General features: G+C 36.8%; 2 protein-coding genes across 6 annotated transcripts; one reads left to right on the top strand and one right to left on the bottom strand.

Annotated features, from left to right (window-relative positions):
• Window positions 1-243: 243 nt before the first annotated feature.
• Window positions 244-16613, bottom strand: ctsa (cathepsin A). 2 transcript variants are annotated; one of them, XM_059570391.1, is made up of 15 exons: window positions 16513-16613; window positions 4074-4237; window positions 3854-3965; window positions 3710-3760; window positions 3426-3512; window positions 3155-3310; window positions 2970-3061; window positions 2768-2852; window positions 2595-2686; window positions 2431-2509; window positions 1851-1999; window positions 1683-1758; window positions 1513-1602; window positions 570-671; window positions 244-404 (listed from the first exon to the last, which is right to left on the bottom strand). In XM_059570391.1, the coding sequence occupies exons 2-15, from the start codon at window positions 4235-4237 to the stop codon at window positions 321-323; spliced, it is 1419 nt and encodes a 472-aa protein (XP_059426374.1). In that variant the 5' UTR covers window positions 16513-16613; the 3' UTR covers window positions 244-320. The 2 variants fall into 2 exon arrangements, with proteins under 2 accessions (XP_059426374.1, XP_059426373.1); XM_059570390.1 differs by lacking the exon at window positions 16513-16613 and adding an exon at window positions 4496-4629.
• ncoa5 (nuclear receptor coactivator 5) lies at window positions 6194-15383 on the top strand. Of its 4 annotated transcripts, XM_059570386.1 has the most exons (11): window positions 6194-6364; window positions 8528-8782; window positions 9024-9131; window positions 9888-9945; window positions 11103-11315; window positions 11416-11528; window positions 12183-12312; window positions 12403-12602; window positions 12800-13004; window positions 14317-14402; window positions 14491-15383. In XM_059570386.1, the coding sequence occupies exons 2-11, from the start codon at window positions 8620-8622 to the stop codon at window positions 15093-15095; spliced, it is 1881 nt and encodes a 626-aa protein (XP_059426369.1). In that variant the 5' UTR covers window positions 6194-6364; window positions 8528-8619; the 3' UTR covers window positions 15096-15383. The 4 variants fall into 4 exon arrangements, with proteins under 4 accessions (XP_059426369.1, XP_059426370.1, XP_059426371.1 ...); XM_059570387.1 differs by lacking the exon at window positions 9024-9131; XM_059570389.1 differs by lacking the exon at window positions 8528-8782 and having other exon boundaries at window positions 6201-6364.
• Window positions 16614-18006: the final 1393 nt, after the last annotated feature.

The raw sequence follows: 18006 nt of genomic DNA, 5'->3' as shown, positions 1-18006 counted from the left end.
AGCTACAGTTTCATGTTTAATAGAGAAGACAAATTAAAATTGTGCAATGAGCACTCACTGCTGATCGGATTGAATTTCATTTCTTAAAAAAAAAAAAAAAAAAAAAAAAATCACCATCAAAGATCGACGGAGGCATATAGACATAATATGATGAAACATCCTTACGTACAGTCAGCATGACTTTAGTTCACAGGCTGGCAACTAAACTACATAAATGCATGATCAGTTTTGAGTGGTCAGTGGTCCATACATCAGAAACATTTTACGAGTGTGACAGTACAAATCAATATTTAAAAGCAGTAAAAATCCCTGAGTGTGTTCTAGTAAGGTTGTTTTGTGATGAAGCGACTGAACATTGTGAAGGCCGCTATGGGTTTGTCAGTGGGAACCATGTGACCCGAACCCTGTGGAGGACACAGATCACATATTAGACGGCGGCCACAGATGCATATACACCAGGTCAAACTAGTTTACAATGGAAGTGTATGAAGTTCTTCGTTGTAAACCCAATTAAGCTGCGTTATGATGTAGGCAGCTCAGGAGATGTTTAAAATGATACCATGTCTCACCTTCACTGTGAGGAAAGCGATGTGCGTGAATTCCTTTACAAAACCGCCGATCTGCTGAGTTTCACCGTTGAAATAAAGCCAAGATCTGCGCTGCACCTGAACCTGTTGGAGAAGATGAAGAGAGATTGTTCTACATTGATTGTGCTACAACAACAAAAAACTCTTAATACATAATTTTACAAAAACGGCAAGAGCTTTTTCCAAAAAACAACAACAAAAAACTAATAAATAAGTTGAAAATATAGAAAAGAACATAACACACAAATTTTACAATTACTTTAAGATTTGACACAATGTCCACAACAATGGCTATATTCATGGCAAAAATAATTCAATTGCATAACTCAAATTCAATCAACATCCTTTCAATATAAAATTGACAAATTTAACAATTGTATCTAAAAAAAAAAAAAAACCCACCTAAAACTAAAATAATAGCAATATTCAACTTACTATAGGACAAGTTCTAGAAATATTTCAGAAGAAACTTTAAAAAATGTAAATTGATATATTTTCTGAATAGAAATTTTACCTAGTATAATTTAAAAACGGACTAGTAAATATCTATTAAAATATTCTATTAAAATATACTACAAATATATTTAAAATATAACATCTATTAAAATGTTATATATTTTTAAATATTTTGTTTTTATTATAAAAAAAAGTTACATAATGTTTTTCTAAATATGATTTGTTATTAATTTCTCAATTTAAATACTTCTATAAAAACAAACAAACAAATAAATAAATAAATACACAAGATGCAGTCTTATTGACTGAGGGTCAGGATGCAGTTTAAAACACACACACACACACACACACACACACACACAGACACGCACACAGACACGCACACAGACACGCACACAGACACACAAATGAGCAGTCTACAGACCAAGACTAAAAGAAAGAAAAGACATATCTGTGTTCAATAACTCACCTCTTGCTGAAGTGACTCCACAAACCATTCGTCTCCTAGGAAGTTGCAGGCCATATCCACATCTCCATTATACACCAACACACGGTATTTCTGTTGAAAAATAAAAATAATATAACTGAAATCAATAAGAGCTGGTGAATATTTGATTCATAAGCATTTCCATCACTCACCAGTGCTCCGAGAAGCTTCAGGTACTGTTTCTTCACATTGCCGAACAGCCGGTTATAGTTCAGATTGACTTCAGCACTGCAAACAAACAACCGGACACCTGCAAATGAAAATCCTCAACCACAAAACTCATTTGCATGGTTAAATACCATTCAACAGAATCAACACACCTGCAGATGACCCAGTCCAAAGCCTTGGGTGAGATGTGCAGAGCAGACTTCACCAGCGGGTTGTTGAGGTACAGGGTGGATGGAGTCGAGTTGGTACACGGAGGATCCAGCCTCGAAGATTCGAACAGGGAGACCATGCCTCGCCATTTCTGATTCAGTGAGAAGATTCATGTGGATTAACCCTCGAAGCACCACATCAACGTGTTAACACCATGACCAGGCACAAAGCTTTGTTCTGCATTCTTCTTAAAGGGACAGCTCACCCAAAAACCAAAGAGTCCTGCAGAGTTTAGCTCCAAACCTAATCAAACACTCCTAAACAAGATAAATCAATAAACTTGTGGGCAGGGTCATTGATGCAGGCATGTTGGAGCTAAACTCTGCGGGACACTGGCTTTCATTGAGTGGAAATGAGCGTGAGAACTGCCAAACATGTTGTTTTATGTTGCACACAACAAAAGAAACTCATACAGGTTTAAAACAACATGAGAGTGTATTAATAACGAGCATTCAGAGTCGATAAGCGATTTGAAAATGAGGCTTTGCATCCTGAAAGCAACACATAAACTGGTTTCTCTACCTCGTTCTGTGCTTTGGACCATGGATGGTTGAGGAAGTGGTGGCCCAGGTCTCGGATCACAAACTGGCCGTTTTCAAAGCTATTTCAGAACACAGGACAAAACGACACTGGAACGTCTTCTTATGAACTGAGGTTAAACCGTTGTACATCTGATCCGAGCTCACCCGTATCTCTGCTGAACTCCTCCGGCACAGGGTGCATACAGGTTATACATGTTGAGTCCTGAATTGTAGACTATATTTTGAGCTGCATAGACCTAAAGATTGATAGGAAGATGAGAAAAGATTCGTAAAGAACGTTGAATCTTAAGACGTTAGTAGAGCATTGTTTAACTTACAGAAGTCGAGCAGTTCACATCCTGGTTATTGTAGAAGTTACACAATCCATCTTTGCAGCAAAAAGTCTGCAGGTCATTCCACAAGCTATGCATAAAAAATACAATTGGTTTGGTTTGCATGTGCAATATAATGTATAAGAGAGTGCATGTTAAATAGAGCCACACGAAGAGTGTCAGGAGGTGAAATAAATAAATCTCACACCTGCTCCCTAGAAGTCCATGATAGTACGCAAAATAGATCAGTGAATTGTCATTTAGTTCATAACTGGACAAGCCATTTCCTACAGCAATCCCCTTTAAGACACAAATACACAGACGTCATTCACTCTGCTTCCTCAGTGTCTGAATTCATTATGAGCAATACAGTCAAAATAAAGTCCCTCCTACCTGTAAATTAATGCTGCTGTCCTCCATCACGATCTCAGCCAGCGTTGGGATGTAAATGCCTCCGTAACTCTCGCCGGTCAGGAAAAACTCATTCTTGCTGAACTCCGGAAACAACCTGAAAAACTCTTTCAAGGCCAAGTAGTTGTTTGTGGCCACCTGGAAAATCAGCGATTATATGGTTACCATTTTGGTTTTTCATCATAAACAGTTTAATATACACACACACACACACATCTTTGTTTTCTTCCCCTTAATATGATTTGAATCATACCTCCGTGTCATTGGTGGTGTACTTCTTGTCATCAGAGTAGGAGAAGCCGACACCTGCTGGTGACTCCAGATATAAGACATTTGCAATCTGGAAAAACAGCCCATGTTTAGTACAATAAAGCTGGTTTGCTACAGCCAAGAATGAAAGAGCATAAGAGCATGTGACTGGCTTGAGGAAGAGTCATAGTCCAGTTACCGAAACTGACTGCAGGACTTCCTCATTTCACACCACAGAAATAACTCATGAGTTAATGCTATAGTATGTGTATAGGCCAAAATCCATACCTTGTTCCAGGCATAAGGATTATATTCTAGAGTTGCACCGTCATCTTGGATCTGTGGATAACCAGTGAAGGGATAAAATACATTAAAGGATTTAAATATTTTAATAAAATTAAATGGGTTTTTTTTTGTGTTGTAATATCTGACCAGGAAAGGTCCGTGTTCTGTGAGCAAACCATCCAAGGAGCTGCATCCCGGTCCACCGTTGAGCCACAGAACAACCGGACTCTTGGCCGGATCTTTCTCAGACTCAACAAACCTGAACAACAGGAACACAATAATAATGGTGGACATTTACATATGAGAATTTACAAAATTATTCTTAGGGTCATTTAAATGAAAGTGAAAGCTGGACGGTCCAGCGCACCAGTAGTGAAGGTGTTTGTTATCTGCCACATTGAAGTATCCAGAATAATGCTTGAAACTGGGCTGCTTTGAAAGTCCAGGCAGATATTTGATCTCATCAGCATCTGGAGCCCCAGAAACCTCCTCCAACAGCCCCAGCAGCAAACACACCAGCACAAAATGCATCTGAAACACAGCAAAAACACACCAGATACAGACTTAACCTTCTTATAGAACACAAAACTCATCAATTATAATAACCTGAAGCAAAGAGGTTACCAAAAACCAACGGGGGATATATAACCTTTCATGCAACTGAGTGCACTAATCAGGAAATTGAGGGTTTGTTCTATAATGACGGTGGAAATGTGACGCATGGACGGATATTATTCTGCAAACGAAAGATTAAAATAATTCACAGTATTGTTATTGTGTTAGTCTTACCTTTCAAGGTGTGGGAACAAAAACGTTTACCGGCTAAGTAAATTGTTTAAGTAGTCCAAAAAAAAAAAAAAATCATGTGACTTTAACTTTCCCGTGATGAAGACACGTGATGTTTTCCGTCCACGGTGTCAAAATAAAAGTGCACTTAATTTAAGCAGTCAAATATTCTAAAAACAAATAAAACAACCTATAAATATTAATATATTTTCATGCTAATATTTTGGGCAGTATTGGAAATACATTATAAAACAATTTTTTAGTGTTGATTTTGTGAAGGTAATGCAACGATAAATAAAAAATAAAAAAAGCTTTACTATTGATACTTACATTTCTCAGATACTATGTACTTCTTCATGTATTCTTTTTATTTTATATCTGCACATCAGTCTAAATGGAAACTAAGGAAACACACAGACATCACAATTATTTGTGTGAGCCAAGTCAGTAAGTTTCAGTCCAGTGTAATACATTAACTAGTAGCCTATTTTCAGAAAAAAGAAAATCCTTTTGACCCAAACACAAGAGATCATTTATAATAAAAATATTTATTATTATTTTCACTATTCAAGAATGACAGCAACGGAATAGTACTTTTTAAATCAGCAGTATGGTCATCAAATTATTTAAAGAGAAAAATAAAGGTTTTGTTTGGGTCATACTTAGGCAATGCATGGTGATTTTGTCGAAGTAGTTTTAATAATAATTTCAACCATAAACAGTTTGTACAGTACACAGTGAACTTAACGTTCTTCCAGGACAAAGAGGCAACAAAACAAACAAAATTAAACATACAGTAATAAGAGATGATACAAAATTTAATAGAACATAAAAGGACTATACGATACAACAACATTAATGCAGAAACACACACACACACACACACACACACACACACACACACACAAAAACACAGTAAAATGAGTCACAGACCAGTACACAAATGCAAAGTTAATAATAAATATTATTTTACTTTAAGTAAATTCATCCTAGTTTAATAAACTAAATGTTATTAAATATAAATGACAATGAAAAGCAGGTTTTATGGGAAGAGAACTGCGAGATGATAAGGTGGTGTAGTTCAGTCTAAAACTTGCACTTTTACTTTGGAAATTGTGGTTTAATTCCGTTGACGATCTTCCACAGTCGGCGTTTTTGCATCCGTAAGCTGCTTGTTAATCAGACAACGCTTCTATTTTCGTTCTTGGTGCCAACTGTGGAAAAAAATGATCAATAAAAAGCTAATAAACCGCTGATGATTTAACTGCAAGCGCTGCATTGTGCGTTCAACTGTGTGACGCGCGTGCAAGCGAAGGGGAGACAGAGTCAGATTTCGAAATAAAAGTGCACATAATTTAAGCAGTCAAATATTCTAAAAACAAACATAAAACAACCTATAAATATATATATATATATATAATTTTTTTCATGCTGATATTGAGTCCGGTATTGGAAATACATTATAAAACACTTTTTTTAGTGCTGATTTTGTGAAGGTAATGCAACGATAAATAATAATAAAAAAAGGTTTACTATTCATACTTAAATTTTTCAGATACTATGTACTTCTACATTTATTATTTTTATTTTATATTTGCAAATCAGTCTAAATGGAAGATAATAATAAAAAAACATCACAATTATTTGTACAGGAACCGGAATTGTCGTTTACAAAGGAACATGAGAGCTTGTACTTTTATTTTGGAAACAGCGCCATCAACACGGTTTCTAAGCAACTCGTAGTTCCGCAATCCGCACAGAATCACCGCAAGGTTGCGGCAGTTTTCCGAGCGGGACTTTCGTTTTAATTTCTCGCAAAAACTGGACGACACGAGAGAATCGCCGGACAGTTTCCAGGTTCCGATGGTAACGGTAAGACTTTGTTTCCACGATCTGACAAAACCTTTCGCATGAATCGAAATTTCTAGAGCTCCGGCTGCATTCATTGTTTTAAATGTAAGCTAACGTTAGCTTGTTTGCTGCCATGGTGTTCGAAGCATCGATTGTTTTTTTTTTTTAATTCTTGAAAGCCTTAAATGTCGTTTTGGTTGTAAGAATACAACGTTTTAATCGTTAAACTCGTACATTAACGCAAACGATTGTTAAAAAAGAAAAAACAATTTAAGCAACGTTAACGTTATTGTGCGGAGCAACATGGCGCCTGATCGAATCCCATTCTACACGAAGTGTGCACGGTTGTCTCTACAGCTTTTAAAAGGACGGAATATGCACGACATGAACGATTTTTTTTCCACAGGAGGAACGTTACGTGGTCTTTGTCGTTTGCTGTAACACGCGCTCGTTCTTTTACATGGTTTGATCTCGCGTGACGTCACGACACGTTCACAAAATGTCGGAAGGTTGTTGTGGCGCCAACGAGGATGCTGTCCGTTTTTTCTGTTTCTGCCTTTTGAATCATAAACAGTGGAGCAAATATAACAATGGAGGATTATAGGCAGTGTAACAGAGTAATAAAATACGTAATCGCGTGAAATTCTATAGTAGAAGTTTACCGTTTAGACTTTTTCAACAATGTAAAACCGTAAAAAACATATTTTACAAGCCATACTAATTGAATGTCTAACGTTCAAGCATTAATATTAATAGGAGTAGTAATAGAGTGCCAAAATACTGAATTTTAAGTTTTTTTTTTGTTATTTAAGCCTCTATTTTACTTGTCGTCCAATGCCTGTTTATTAAAACACTTCCTAACATTAAGATACATCAAACATGTATAAAATCCTATTTGGATAATTTTATTCGAATTAACTTTATTTATATAGTTTAATAACATTTGAACTCTCCCTTTGAAATTTGTCATAGAAAATGCTTCTTTTCATTATTGGTACACACTTACTGTCTCTAATTTGTCAGATTACAACACATAGCATAATATTTGATAATCTAATAATATAAAATTCATGCTTTCACTCTCCATTGTTGGCAGTTCATATTCTTGAGGTAGAGTCGTCTGAAAAAGTGCAAAATCATTTAGGTGGAACGACCAAATTTCATGGTAAAGTACTGAACAGCTTTGGAAACTTGGGGGATAATATCATGGTTTGCAATTTACCAAAATGTCTGCAGAATGCCAAAGTGGACCAGAAGTCTACAACATCTGTGAGCTCTTACCGTCCAACTACTATGACGAAAACAAAGTAAAAAGCGAGCCAAGAAACTGTGACAATTGCTTGCAGATGTGCGTTGTAGTGGAAAATTTGTCTAATGGCAAATATTTGATATTGATACCCCTTGAGCCATGATGTCCAGTGTATTTTTGTTGACCTACTGACTGGTTCACCAAGTGTCTTGCCTCCATGTTGTGGATACCGAGGTTGTTGAATTTTTAAACTTTGGACAACCTGCAGGAAACTTTTGGGGAGCATTTTATGTTTATCCCCAAGAGCAAGTCTATTCACGGATTTGACGTTATCTTCAACAACAAGCTCGCTTATTTTCTGTTGCGTGCTCTGTGGAAACCAATTTGTGGTCAGTTCTTCCAACAGGTTTGACCTTCCTCTTCATCCAGAGTCTTTCATCAAATACTTCAGAAATGCAGTTCATTTAAAAAGGCAACCTGAGAAGCTTCTTTGCATGAGACTTGAAGTGCAGCTGCAAAATCCAAGGACTTCTGTGATCACGAAGCCAAAAAGTTCATTTATTTTCAGCAATTTATTTGGTGTGAGTGACAGTAAAGTGTTCATATGCCAATTTATCAGGCAGCAAAACACTGCACGTGAATTAAACGTATTTATAATTCTACTTGTTGCAAAATTTCTCAAGTTTGTCTTTAAAGTCAACATGAAACTATATTGGCATAGTATTTTAGAATTTAATGGGATTTTAATTTAGAAAAATTAATAATGATCAAACAAATCATTTTACAATCAGATATCAAGATGTTTAAGAAAGTAAATGTGGTCGATTTTGATTTCATGTTGACTTCTGCAGTGTTTTTTTTTTTTTTGCTTTGCCCAGTCATTTTACTTCTGGAATCTCTCTTTTCTTACATGTCGATGCATCATCAATTTCAAGACCTTGGGGGAAATATAGCTAATCAAATAGTCTTGTAACTAAAATCAACTTCAAGCGTTCCTTGAAAACGGGCCATTAAAGTTCGTAGAGGCATGTCGCACAGAAGAAGCCGGAGTAATACGCCACCCTCGTACACTACCAACAGCAATGACCCTCGTCAACTGGAGCGACGGATTTTTGTCGGAAATTTGCCAACGGCAAACATGGCGAAGAAGGACATGGAGGATCTGTTCAGGCCATATGGGAAAATACAGGGTTAGTAGCGTACAAATTCAAAGCCTTTTTAGACGTTTCGGAAAATTTAATGGTGTTCACTCCAGTTTTAACTGGTTTAACCCACAGTTCTTTAGACAATAAAGGGCTACTACTACTTAGATCTAAAGGCTTTGGTTAGAATTTGCAAAAAGCAAGGGAAGCTTAGGCCAAAAATCCACCAGAAAGCGCTTTTTTTTTTTTTTTTTGGGCGTAAAACGAAAATGATTGTTCCCTTTTCCAGCTTTGTCCCTGTTTCGTGGGTATGGATTTGTGCAGTTTGAGCGAGTGGAGGATGCGGAGGCCGCTAAAGCCGGACATAACGGCCGAATTTATAGAGGTTATAAACTAGGTAAGGCCTGATTTGGTATTAAACACTGGAGTGATTTGGGGAGTTGTTACATTTAAGTTTTAAATTTTAGCTTAAGAGAAACAAATCATAGGATGACCAGTTAATTATATTACTGTAATAACTCCAATATGGTAAATCTAATAAAGCCAGACTCTCCCTTAAATATGTTCCTTATGCAAACTGCATTTTTATTTTGTTTTTTTCTTTCTTCAGAGTTTTTGTACATGTAAAGGTATAAGCAATGCATTACAAATGTTATATATTGGTCTTGTATGACTTTCAAAAATGAATTGATATGCAGATCCAATGTTTTCCCATTTCACTTGTTCTTTTCGACAGCTGCAATTTATAATCTTCTTGACTGTATAATTAAAATTATACAATAGTATCTGAATTTTGATGCCATTTATTGATTTTCTCATGCTATCATTTGTAGTTTTTTATACTCTATTAGTCCAAAGTGGCAGTTATTGTTAGTAGTCTAATAAGGTTTAATTTGAGAGGTGTTTAATAAGTGTTTACAGCTAGGAATGTCAAATACTGTCGTACACATGATGCACAGGTTCACAAGATCCTTACTTAAATTTCAACTGCTATTTAAATTTTGGAAATGTTTACAATTTATACATAACTTGTCTATTTTCATCTGATGCAGAATGTCAAATGTTCATCCTCTTGAGTAAAAGAAAAACTCGTTTGGCTCTGAAATATTTCCATCTTTTGTCATATTGAACGTTTGGATTGGTTTATTTGCAGATGTAAATATGGCAGCGGAGAGACGACAGAATAAACCCAGGTCAAGCCCTCCACGCAGGTAAAGTATCGCTGGGATTTTTGCTAATGAAGACGACCTCTATCGAGAATTTTGGTAAACATTTTTCCCTCCAGAATGGAATTCATCGAAAGTTCTTAAATGCATAAATATCGTTGTCGAATGAGCAGAAATGGTTCGGTCTATACTTCTCGTGGCTCTTCGGTTTTTAGTTTGTTCTATTTTTTTCCTTTTCCTCACTTTTAGTTGTGTCAGAATTACATGAAATAAAGCTGAAAGGGTAATTTGAGTACTTTTTCCCCTGGTGTGTCTTTGTCTAAATGGTGTGTTACTCAATCTCTTCACTTACTCTGCACGGTTTTTTGAAATCGTCCAACGACAAATCGCTGCTTCCTGCTTGAGTCGTCTTCGACACTCCAATTAAAACACCTCAGAAGTTTTTTAATATTAAAATGCATCAAAACATAACCAAGAACCTAATGATTTCATCTACTCAAGTGGGATGGAAACAATTAAAACTAATTTAAGCAGTTGATTCAATTATTGCATGTTTATTTTTGGAGGTTGGTGTTTTTCTTTCCATTCAATTCATCGTCACCACCTCAGTTTAAAATGAAAATGAGACTAATTATCTTGCAGTCGTGGAACAGTGCGGTTACTTGCGTTGGTTTATCTTAAAGCGGTTTTAAAATTAAAAACTTAAATTGCTTGCTTATAATAAAAATAAAATAATGCTGCCGGCAAATCAGCATTATAATAAAAATAAGTGCGTTTTTTTTTTTTTTCACTGAAACCTGCTGTTCATTTTACTTAAAAGTAACTTGACAGATGGACCCCGGTTTTCATGGTTACTTCAAAAGATAATGTTTGACATCTTACCCATGACACTCATTTTTGGAGAGCTATATTCAGAATTTGCAAAGAGAATTTGTGATTTTTGCGACCAATAAGATTTATTTTCGTTGCCACCCTCTCATGGTAGCGGGACTCTGAAATGAACTCTAAAAGCACTGAATTGATTTTCTGGTAAAAGTAGTTTACATTTGCCTTGTGTTTTTGTTTTAACAGTTTCTGTAACAATGTCTTCTAAGTACTTGATGGTAAAACTCTCTCAGTGAGTTGTCTAATAGAGCTGTTAGTTTTGGGGGGTTAAGTGTTTAGTTTGGCATGTGTTGATTGAGGGTATTTTGTCTGTTCAGGCCTGCCAGCTCTTACGGGGACAGTCGAGAGCCCCGTCCTCGTTCTCGGTCCCCGGTGCATGGGCGAGATTCTCGAGACCACCGTGACAGTCGAGAGATGAGAGGCGATAGCCGAGAGCTGCGTCCCGGTCCACCTAGAGAGCATGATGCTAGAGGGCCGCCAGAAGAGCGATACAGGGGCTCAGAGAGCAGGGAGAAAGATCCTTCCTACAGGTGCACTCAATGCATTTGAGCTGTTTTTTTTTTATATATATATAGGTTTTGTTTTCCTGTGTTGTAACATAATCTAAACAACATTACTGTGCTTCCACAGAGATGAAGGGTATGATCGTTATTACCGTGGAGGAGCGTATGACTATTATCGGAAGAAAGAGCCGTATCCTGAGCGTTATAGGGAACCCTGGAATGGCAGGAGAGAGTCTGAGGGTTGGTTTGATTGTTTACAATCAGAATATAAAGGAGATTTATTTAATAAAGAAAATTATCCTATTTTAAAGATCAGTAATTTTTTGCATTTTGATCAAAGTTGTTTATAGTTAAATAAAATAAAAAAACTTTTTACTTGAAATATAACTTGACTAAATATTTTAAAACCAAAAATTATAAAAAGGAGAAACAGTTAACTATCTTTAATAGTGAAAACCAATATAGAACTGTAATATATCAAGGATTCTAAAATAAAAACGATTTTTCTTCCAAAGTTCTTTTTGTTATGTCCCTGAATATTTTTTTATTAAACTGAAAAATTCAATTTTTTTCTATTTTAATAAGCAATAATAAAAGGCATTAGAATAAATACTACTGTAACACTTTTTGTTATTTTTCTATTAAGATTATGGGATTTTTTTTTGTCAATGAATATATCACAATGCAAAAATCTTAAAATCCTTTACATTTCCCTATGGAGTTTTTCCCAATTATTGGTTACACTATTTGTTCTAACAGTTTTTTTCAGCAGCATTGGCAATTCAGTGGGTTAGTTTAAAGCGAAGCAAAGTTTGACATGCACACAGTTTTGGTCATAGATGGTGCAGAGGGGAGTATGTGTGAAAACTTAAGAGTTTGGTTCTGAATTTACAGAGGAGCGGGTGCGTCCTGAAGAGCGCCGGCGAAACGAACTTTACCGGCAATATTATGAAGAGCTGCAGAGGCGCTCTGATGCCGAGAGACCAGTGGACTGCTCCGTCATAGTCGTCAACAAGCTGCAAAAGTGAGTCATGTGACTGTTTTTGAAATTATTAAAACATCAGCTGTTTTCTTGGAGAACCGGTTGCATTTTCTGCTATGCGTTTGTGTGTAGGGAATATGCGGAGACGGTGGGCAGGCAGGTTCGGGATCTAGGAATGGTGGTGGATCTCATCTTCCTGAATACAGAAGTGTCACTGACCCAAGCTCTGGAGGATGTGAGTCGGGCTCGTACACCTTTTGCCATCATCATCACCCAGCAGCACCAAGTACACCGTTCCTGTACAGTCAACATCCTCTTTGGGACTCCGCAAGGTGTGTGTCCTACTGTCCTTCAACAAAGAGTTTTGAGTTCATTAAAGCAAGTTCACTTGCTCATCAGCTTTAAGCTGGGAAAATCCAATGCAATTAAACACCACAGCTACTCAAAACCAGCCCGGTGTTTATATGAGATTGCAGTACAATAAGTTATAATCTACATTTTAGATGACCACAGCATACTCTTGTTGCAGAGCACAGGAACATGCCCATGCAGGATGCCATGGTGCTGGTGGCCCACAACTTTGACTCTTTTAAAGTTGAACACCGTGCTAAAGAAAGGGACGAGCTCGTGAGGAAGGCGGCAAAGATGGCTGATGAGGTGTTGATGAGGAAACCTGACAGAGAGGGTCACCCTGCCTCTGTTCTGACCCACATCACGCTGCTGTCCGAGGGCAGGTATGTCAACAAATACTGGAATTCAAAAGTTTGGAGTCTGTAAGATTTTCTGCTTTTATTTGATCATGAATTCATTCAAATGCTCAAATATGAATTAAGTGTTTTCTATTTCAATTTCAAAATGTAATCTAGTCCTGTGATACAAGGATTCATTTTCAGCATCATTATGGGCTGTGTTCACACAGAGATGCAGCCCTCAGGAATGTAAAAAAAAATAAAGCACAGCACAAAATGCTTCCTCGCCAATGTTGCCGTCAAATCAAATAGTTGCCATTCCAACCATAGATGCACAGTAGTCAACATTTGTGGATCAAAACCTTTCATCAAAGTGGTTCTAATACCAAAACAATACCTGTTTTTGTCTTGCGACAACTTTGATGAACATTTTTTGATCCACTTCAGAGGTTGACTATTGTATGTAGATGCCTCATTAGTTAAACCGTCTGCGAACCCTCGAGCGCAAGTTATCTGTCTGTCTACAACAGCAAGTTATACGCATGTATATCATCTATGAATATTCATTGATTATATTGGTTAATGATATCAAGTTAAATGTTCCAAAATGGTTGACGTTTCAACATATCTGGAGCAGTTGAATGTGGCATCTATACATATCTATGATGCCAAATTCCTACTGTAAACAAATGCTTGCTTGCCCCGCCTCTGAGGACCTCTGAAGGGTCCACTGTTTTGGAACTAATATTGATGAGCGGCGCGGCATGTAAAAGTTGAAATTCTTTAACTTACAACTTCATACACATCCATCTAGCGTGTCTTTAGACAACCATGGATAAGTAGCACAATGGAATGGAAAACTCATTCTGTATAAACGGACCCTTACACCATTTTTCAGTGTCACATGATCCTTCCGAAATCATTCTATGCTGATTTGCTGCTTAAGAAACTTTTTACTAATGTTAAAAAGTTTTTCTCTTGTAGAAATATATATATATTTTATGAATACCAAGTACAAAAGGAACGTTTATTTGAAATGGAAGTCCTTTGTAACATTATAAATGCTCTTGTCACTTCTGATTAGTTTAATGCAGCCTTGCAGCATAAAAATAAAAGCATTAAAAAGTCTTTTTTTTTTTGTAATGTGCTTCTGTGTTTACTTAACAGCTGAAAAAGATATTTTTAACTGTTCACTTTAGATTACATGCTATTTGTTTGAATTTGTGAATTCAAATATGGATTTTTTTATGTCAGTAGAATTTGTTTTTTTGCTGCATTACTGAAATTGGCATTGAAACTCTGGACATTTTACTGGTGTTAAATGTCAAATATAATTGATCATCTTTGCATCTCTCAGGTTTATGACTCCAGAAGAGTTGGCCAGGCTAATTGACTATCTGAGAGACAAACGTGATCGTCTCGTCCGAGGCACTACTGACACGGGTAACTCCATAAAGGCATTCTAAACTCAATGCTGTGTATTACGCTTTACACCTGAAGCCTTACCCCTCACCATTTTTATTCTCTCTAGTTGCACACCCTCCACCAGTGACCCACGAACCCTCTCAGCCCACACAGTCTCTATCTGCTCCAGCTCAACCTGCATACAGCAGCCTGCCCCTTCATTCCACCCACCTGATTTCTGCGTCCGCCCCCTCCACCACCAACCAACAGCAGGAGCTCCAGGCTAAGATCCTCAGCATCTTCAACAGTAGCAGCGGCACATCTTCAGTGTCCAGCCCCACTCCGGCGTCCCAAATGCAGGGCTACTCTTCGAGCCTCGGACCTCAGACTGCTGGACTCCAGTCTTCTCACGCCGTCCCTGCTGCCACCGGCATGCCCAAAATCGCTGCTGTCCAGCCGCAGAGCAGCATAATGAACCCTCGGCCTGCCCTGAGGCCTCCTGGGGCTCGTATGGCCGGGCCGACAGGGGCTCCGAGACAGGCAGCCACCACAGGCACTGGCATCAACTTTGACAACCCCAGCGTGCAGAAAGCCTTGGATACGCTCATCCAGAGCGGACCCATTAACCACTTAGTGAATATGGGATCTGTGGGTCAAGGGAGCCGGTCAGCACAGGGAATGGGTCAAAGCATGGATCCATCGCCGATGTCCCATTATTCCCGCCATTACTGAAATGAATAGATCTGATACGAAATCGAGAAGTCTGCATTGCTCTGAATGATCATAAATTATTATTTTTTGCTCCCATGTAATTTGTGAAGAAAAAAACGAGTTTCGTGAAGTCATAGTTTTTACGGTTTATTTTATTTTTTACTCTGTGTTAGAAGAAACCTTTACGGAGCATGATTGATTGTTTAATGTATCAATAAATGAGAGAAATTCTGTTGTTTTATATGGAATTGGTGCATTGTATATACCAGCCAACTTCTGACTTAATAAATTCATTTTTAGATAAAGACATTTTTGTCTCTCTTTAATTTGTTTCTCTAGAATATTTCTGTCCTACCTACAGATTTTCCCCCAATTTACAGTCTGGATGCAAAGTTGTGGAAAGTCAAAGCCAGTCAAGAGATTTTGGGCAGTTGAAGGTGATCTCACAGAAAGTCATGTATTGAATGACAGGCACAGACTGTTTTTTTTTTGTTTTTTAAAACTGATTTTAATTGGTCATGCATCTAATGCAATCTTACAATAAAGCTTTTTTGCTTTATTGGCATTGACGTTTCCACTATGAACTTTTAACCCACTCATCTGTAAATTCAGAACCCCACCATTGGAAAATGTTTATGCAAACTTTCTCTGCAATGTTAAGTAAAGGTTCTTTATTGGCATTTTTGGTCCCATAAAGAACCTTTAACGTCCATGGAATCTTTCAATTCCGCAAAAGGTTCTTAATAGTGGGTAAAGGTTCTTAAGATGATTAAAAAGTTCTTCACACCAAGGAATAAAATGGTGAAATGTTACTAAAAGGTGCTTTGAGAAACAAAAATTTTTTCTATTCCTGCAAAAAACTTTTTTTTTTTTTACATCTATTTTATTTTTGTGTCGCAACAAGGCGCATGTTGTTGAGTGTTCAGAACAACTTAAGTTCTTTTAAGTTTTCTTTGCAGCATTTTTCTAATTTGTAAGCGTATGACGCTTAGTGTTTTAAAATCTCTTCATATTTTTTGTTTATTCCAGCATTAATGGGATAAAGCATGTTCTTCCTCGTCAATCTTAAATTTTTGCTTAGTATTTATGCTGCAGAAATAGCATTCCACACTGTGTGCATGCAATACCCAAGACGATGTGCTATATTTTTCCAAAATGTATCATATAAACCAGCACACAGCGCTGTAAATCCAGTTCTCAGTAAAATATCAGTTGCTCCAAAAATCCTGGTCCACATGATGTTATATTAAATGGCTGTGATTGAATGGCACTGTGCAACATTTTCACATACAGACCTTTTTTTTTTGTTGTTGCTGGTTATGCCTGGTTTACATCAAATGCCAAATTCAACCTTGTTTTAAAATTAAAACACTAGAATGTGAATCTGTTTAAACAATTATAGTTGTTTTTCACAGAGGAAGTATTTCTCAACACTTACTGTCTTCGCTCCAAAATCCAGCCACAAATGCTCTTTAGAAAGGCCAGAGGTCTTCTGTGAACGCGTTCCTGAGATGTCTTGATTTGGTTGACTTTGCAAGAAATACTCTGGGTTCAAGATGGTTGACTAGTCAACAGTGAGGTTTACTCATTAGTCGAGACGTTTGTTTCAATATTTTCAGCAAGTCCAGTGCTTTAGCTGACAGTTTTCACAGTAAAACCTCCTGAGAAAAGTACTTGAATCACGGCCAGTTCAAGTCATGGAGTCTCTACTAATGAGCTGATGATATTATTCAGGTGTGAAATATAAATGGCATCCAAAATGTGGTGTGTTGAAGAATCTCAGGACCAGGATTTTGAGCCTTTGAAAACCTGCTTGGAATAAAAACTCGATCATATAATCCGTAATAAAATGGTATTCGTTTATTGCATTTTGTGCTGACAAATCTATAAAATGGAATGGGAGTTTTGCAGAAGCCATAGAGATAAAGCATTTGAAATTTAAGATAAAACTACATTATTTTCTTTATGTACCATGAAACACAATAGATAATACTCATCATTTATCTTTTTAAAATATTCAACTTGCACTGACACAAAAAATAAACACCTCAACACTAACTAGTTCTGTAATATTTACAGGACCCACATCCGCTCTTGCCTGTGGTCCCAGATCTGCTGTGTGTACGTCACTGTACACACACACACACACACACACACACACACACACACACAACTGAAAAACATACAGGAACACACTACATGGAAATATGACCATTAAACCCTGAAACACACAAAACGAAAATCGCTTTTTTTCCTTTCAAATGTTCATACAAATGTTTTCATTTCAAATGAATCAAAAACAATCCTGAGGGATTCTCTCATGTTCCATGTAAAACTTATGTTCTGATCTAGAATTAACTGCCCTATCGTTTGCAAAGCGTGAAATCAGTGAATTGCCCAAAGCGAGCCATTCAATAAATCACATTTTTGCCTTTCAGAGAAGCAAAGCCAAGACAAAAGGGGATTTTGTTCCTACATTTTCCTTATAGTCGTCTCGGATTGTTTTCTTCAGCCATATCCAACTTGCAGTTGTGCTGTAATAAAGCGATAATCCATGCAATCTGCTTTTTTAGTCAAAGTAGTAGGGATTTAATTAATAATAATTAAATTGAACGTATTTTTAGGCAGTCAAATTATATGTGAGCAACACTGACATTTTATATTTTAGTGAATATTTTTAATCCTTTCGTCTTAATTTGAGTGTTTGAAATTGGCCCTAGAATTAATTATTAGATTTGTCATAATATAAATGATTAAATGTATATAATATATTTTGTTGTTAAAATACAGCTGCCAAATTGTGTATTTAAGGCATATGTACAAACTAAATTAATTTACTACTAAACAAAACAAACCCCTCAAGTAATTTTTTTATTTCATTCAGAATGACAGTTTGCAATAGACTAAACACATACCCAGGTTAACATAAATA

Source organism: Carassius carassius, chromosome 17 (genome assembly GCF_963082965.1).
Source record: "Carassius carassius chromosome 17, fCarCar2.1, whole genome shotgun sequence".
NCBI classification, from domain to species: Eukaryota; Metazoa; Chordata; class Actinopteri; order Cypriniformes; family Cyprinidae; genus Carassius; species Carassius carassius.
The sequence above is the reverse complement of the archived record's forward strand: the minus strand, read 5'-3'. Positions and strand labels throughout refer to the sequence as shown.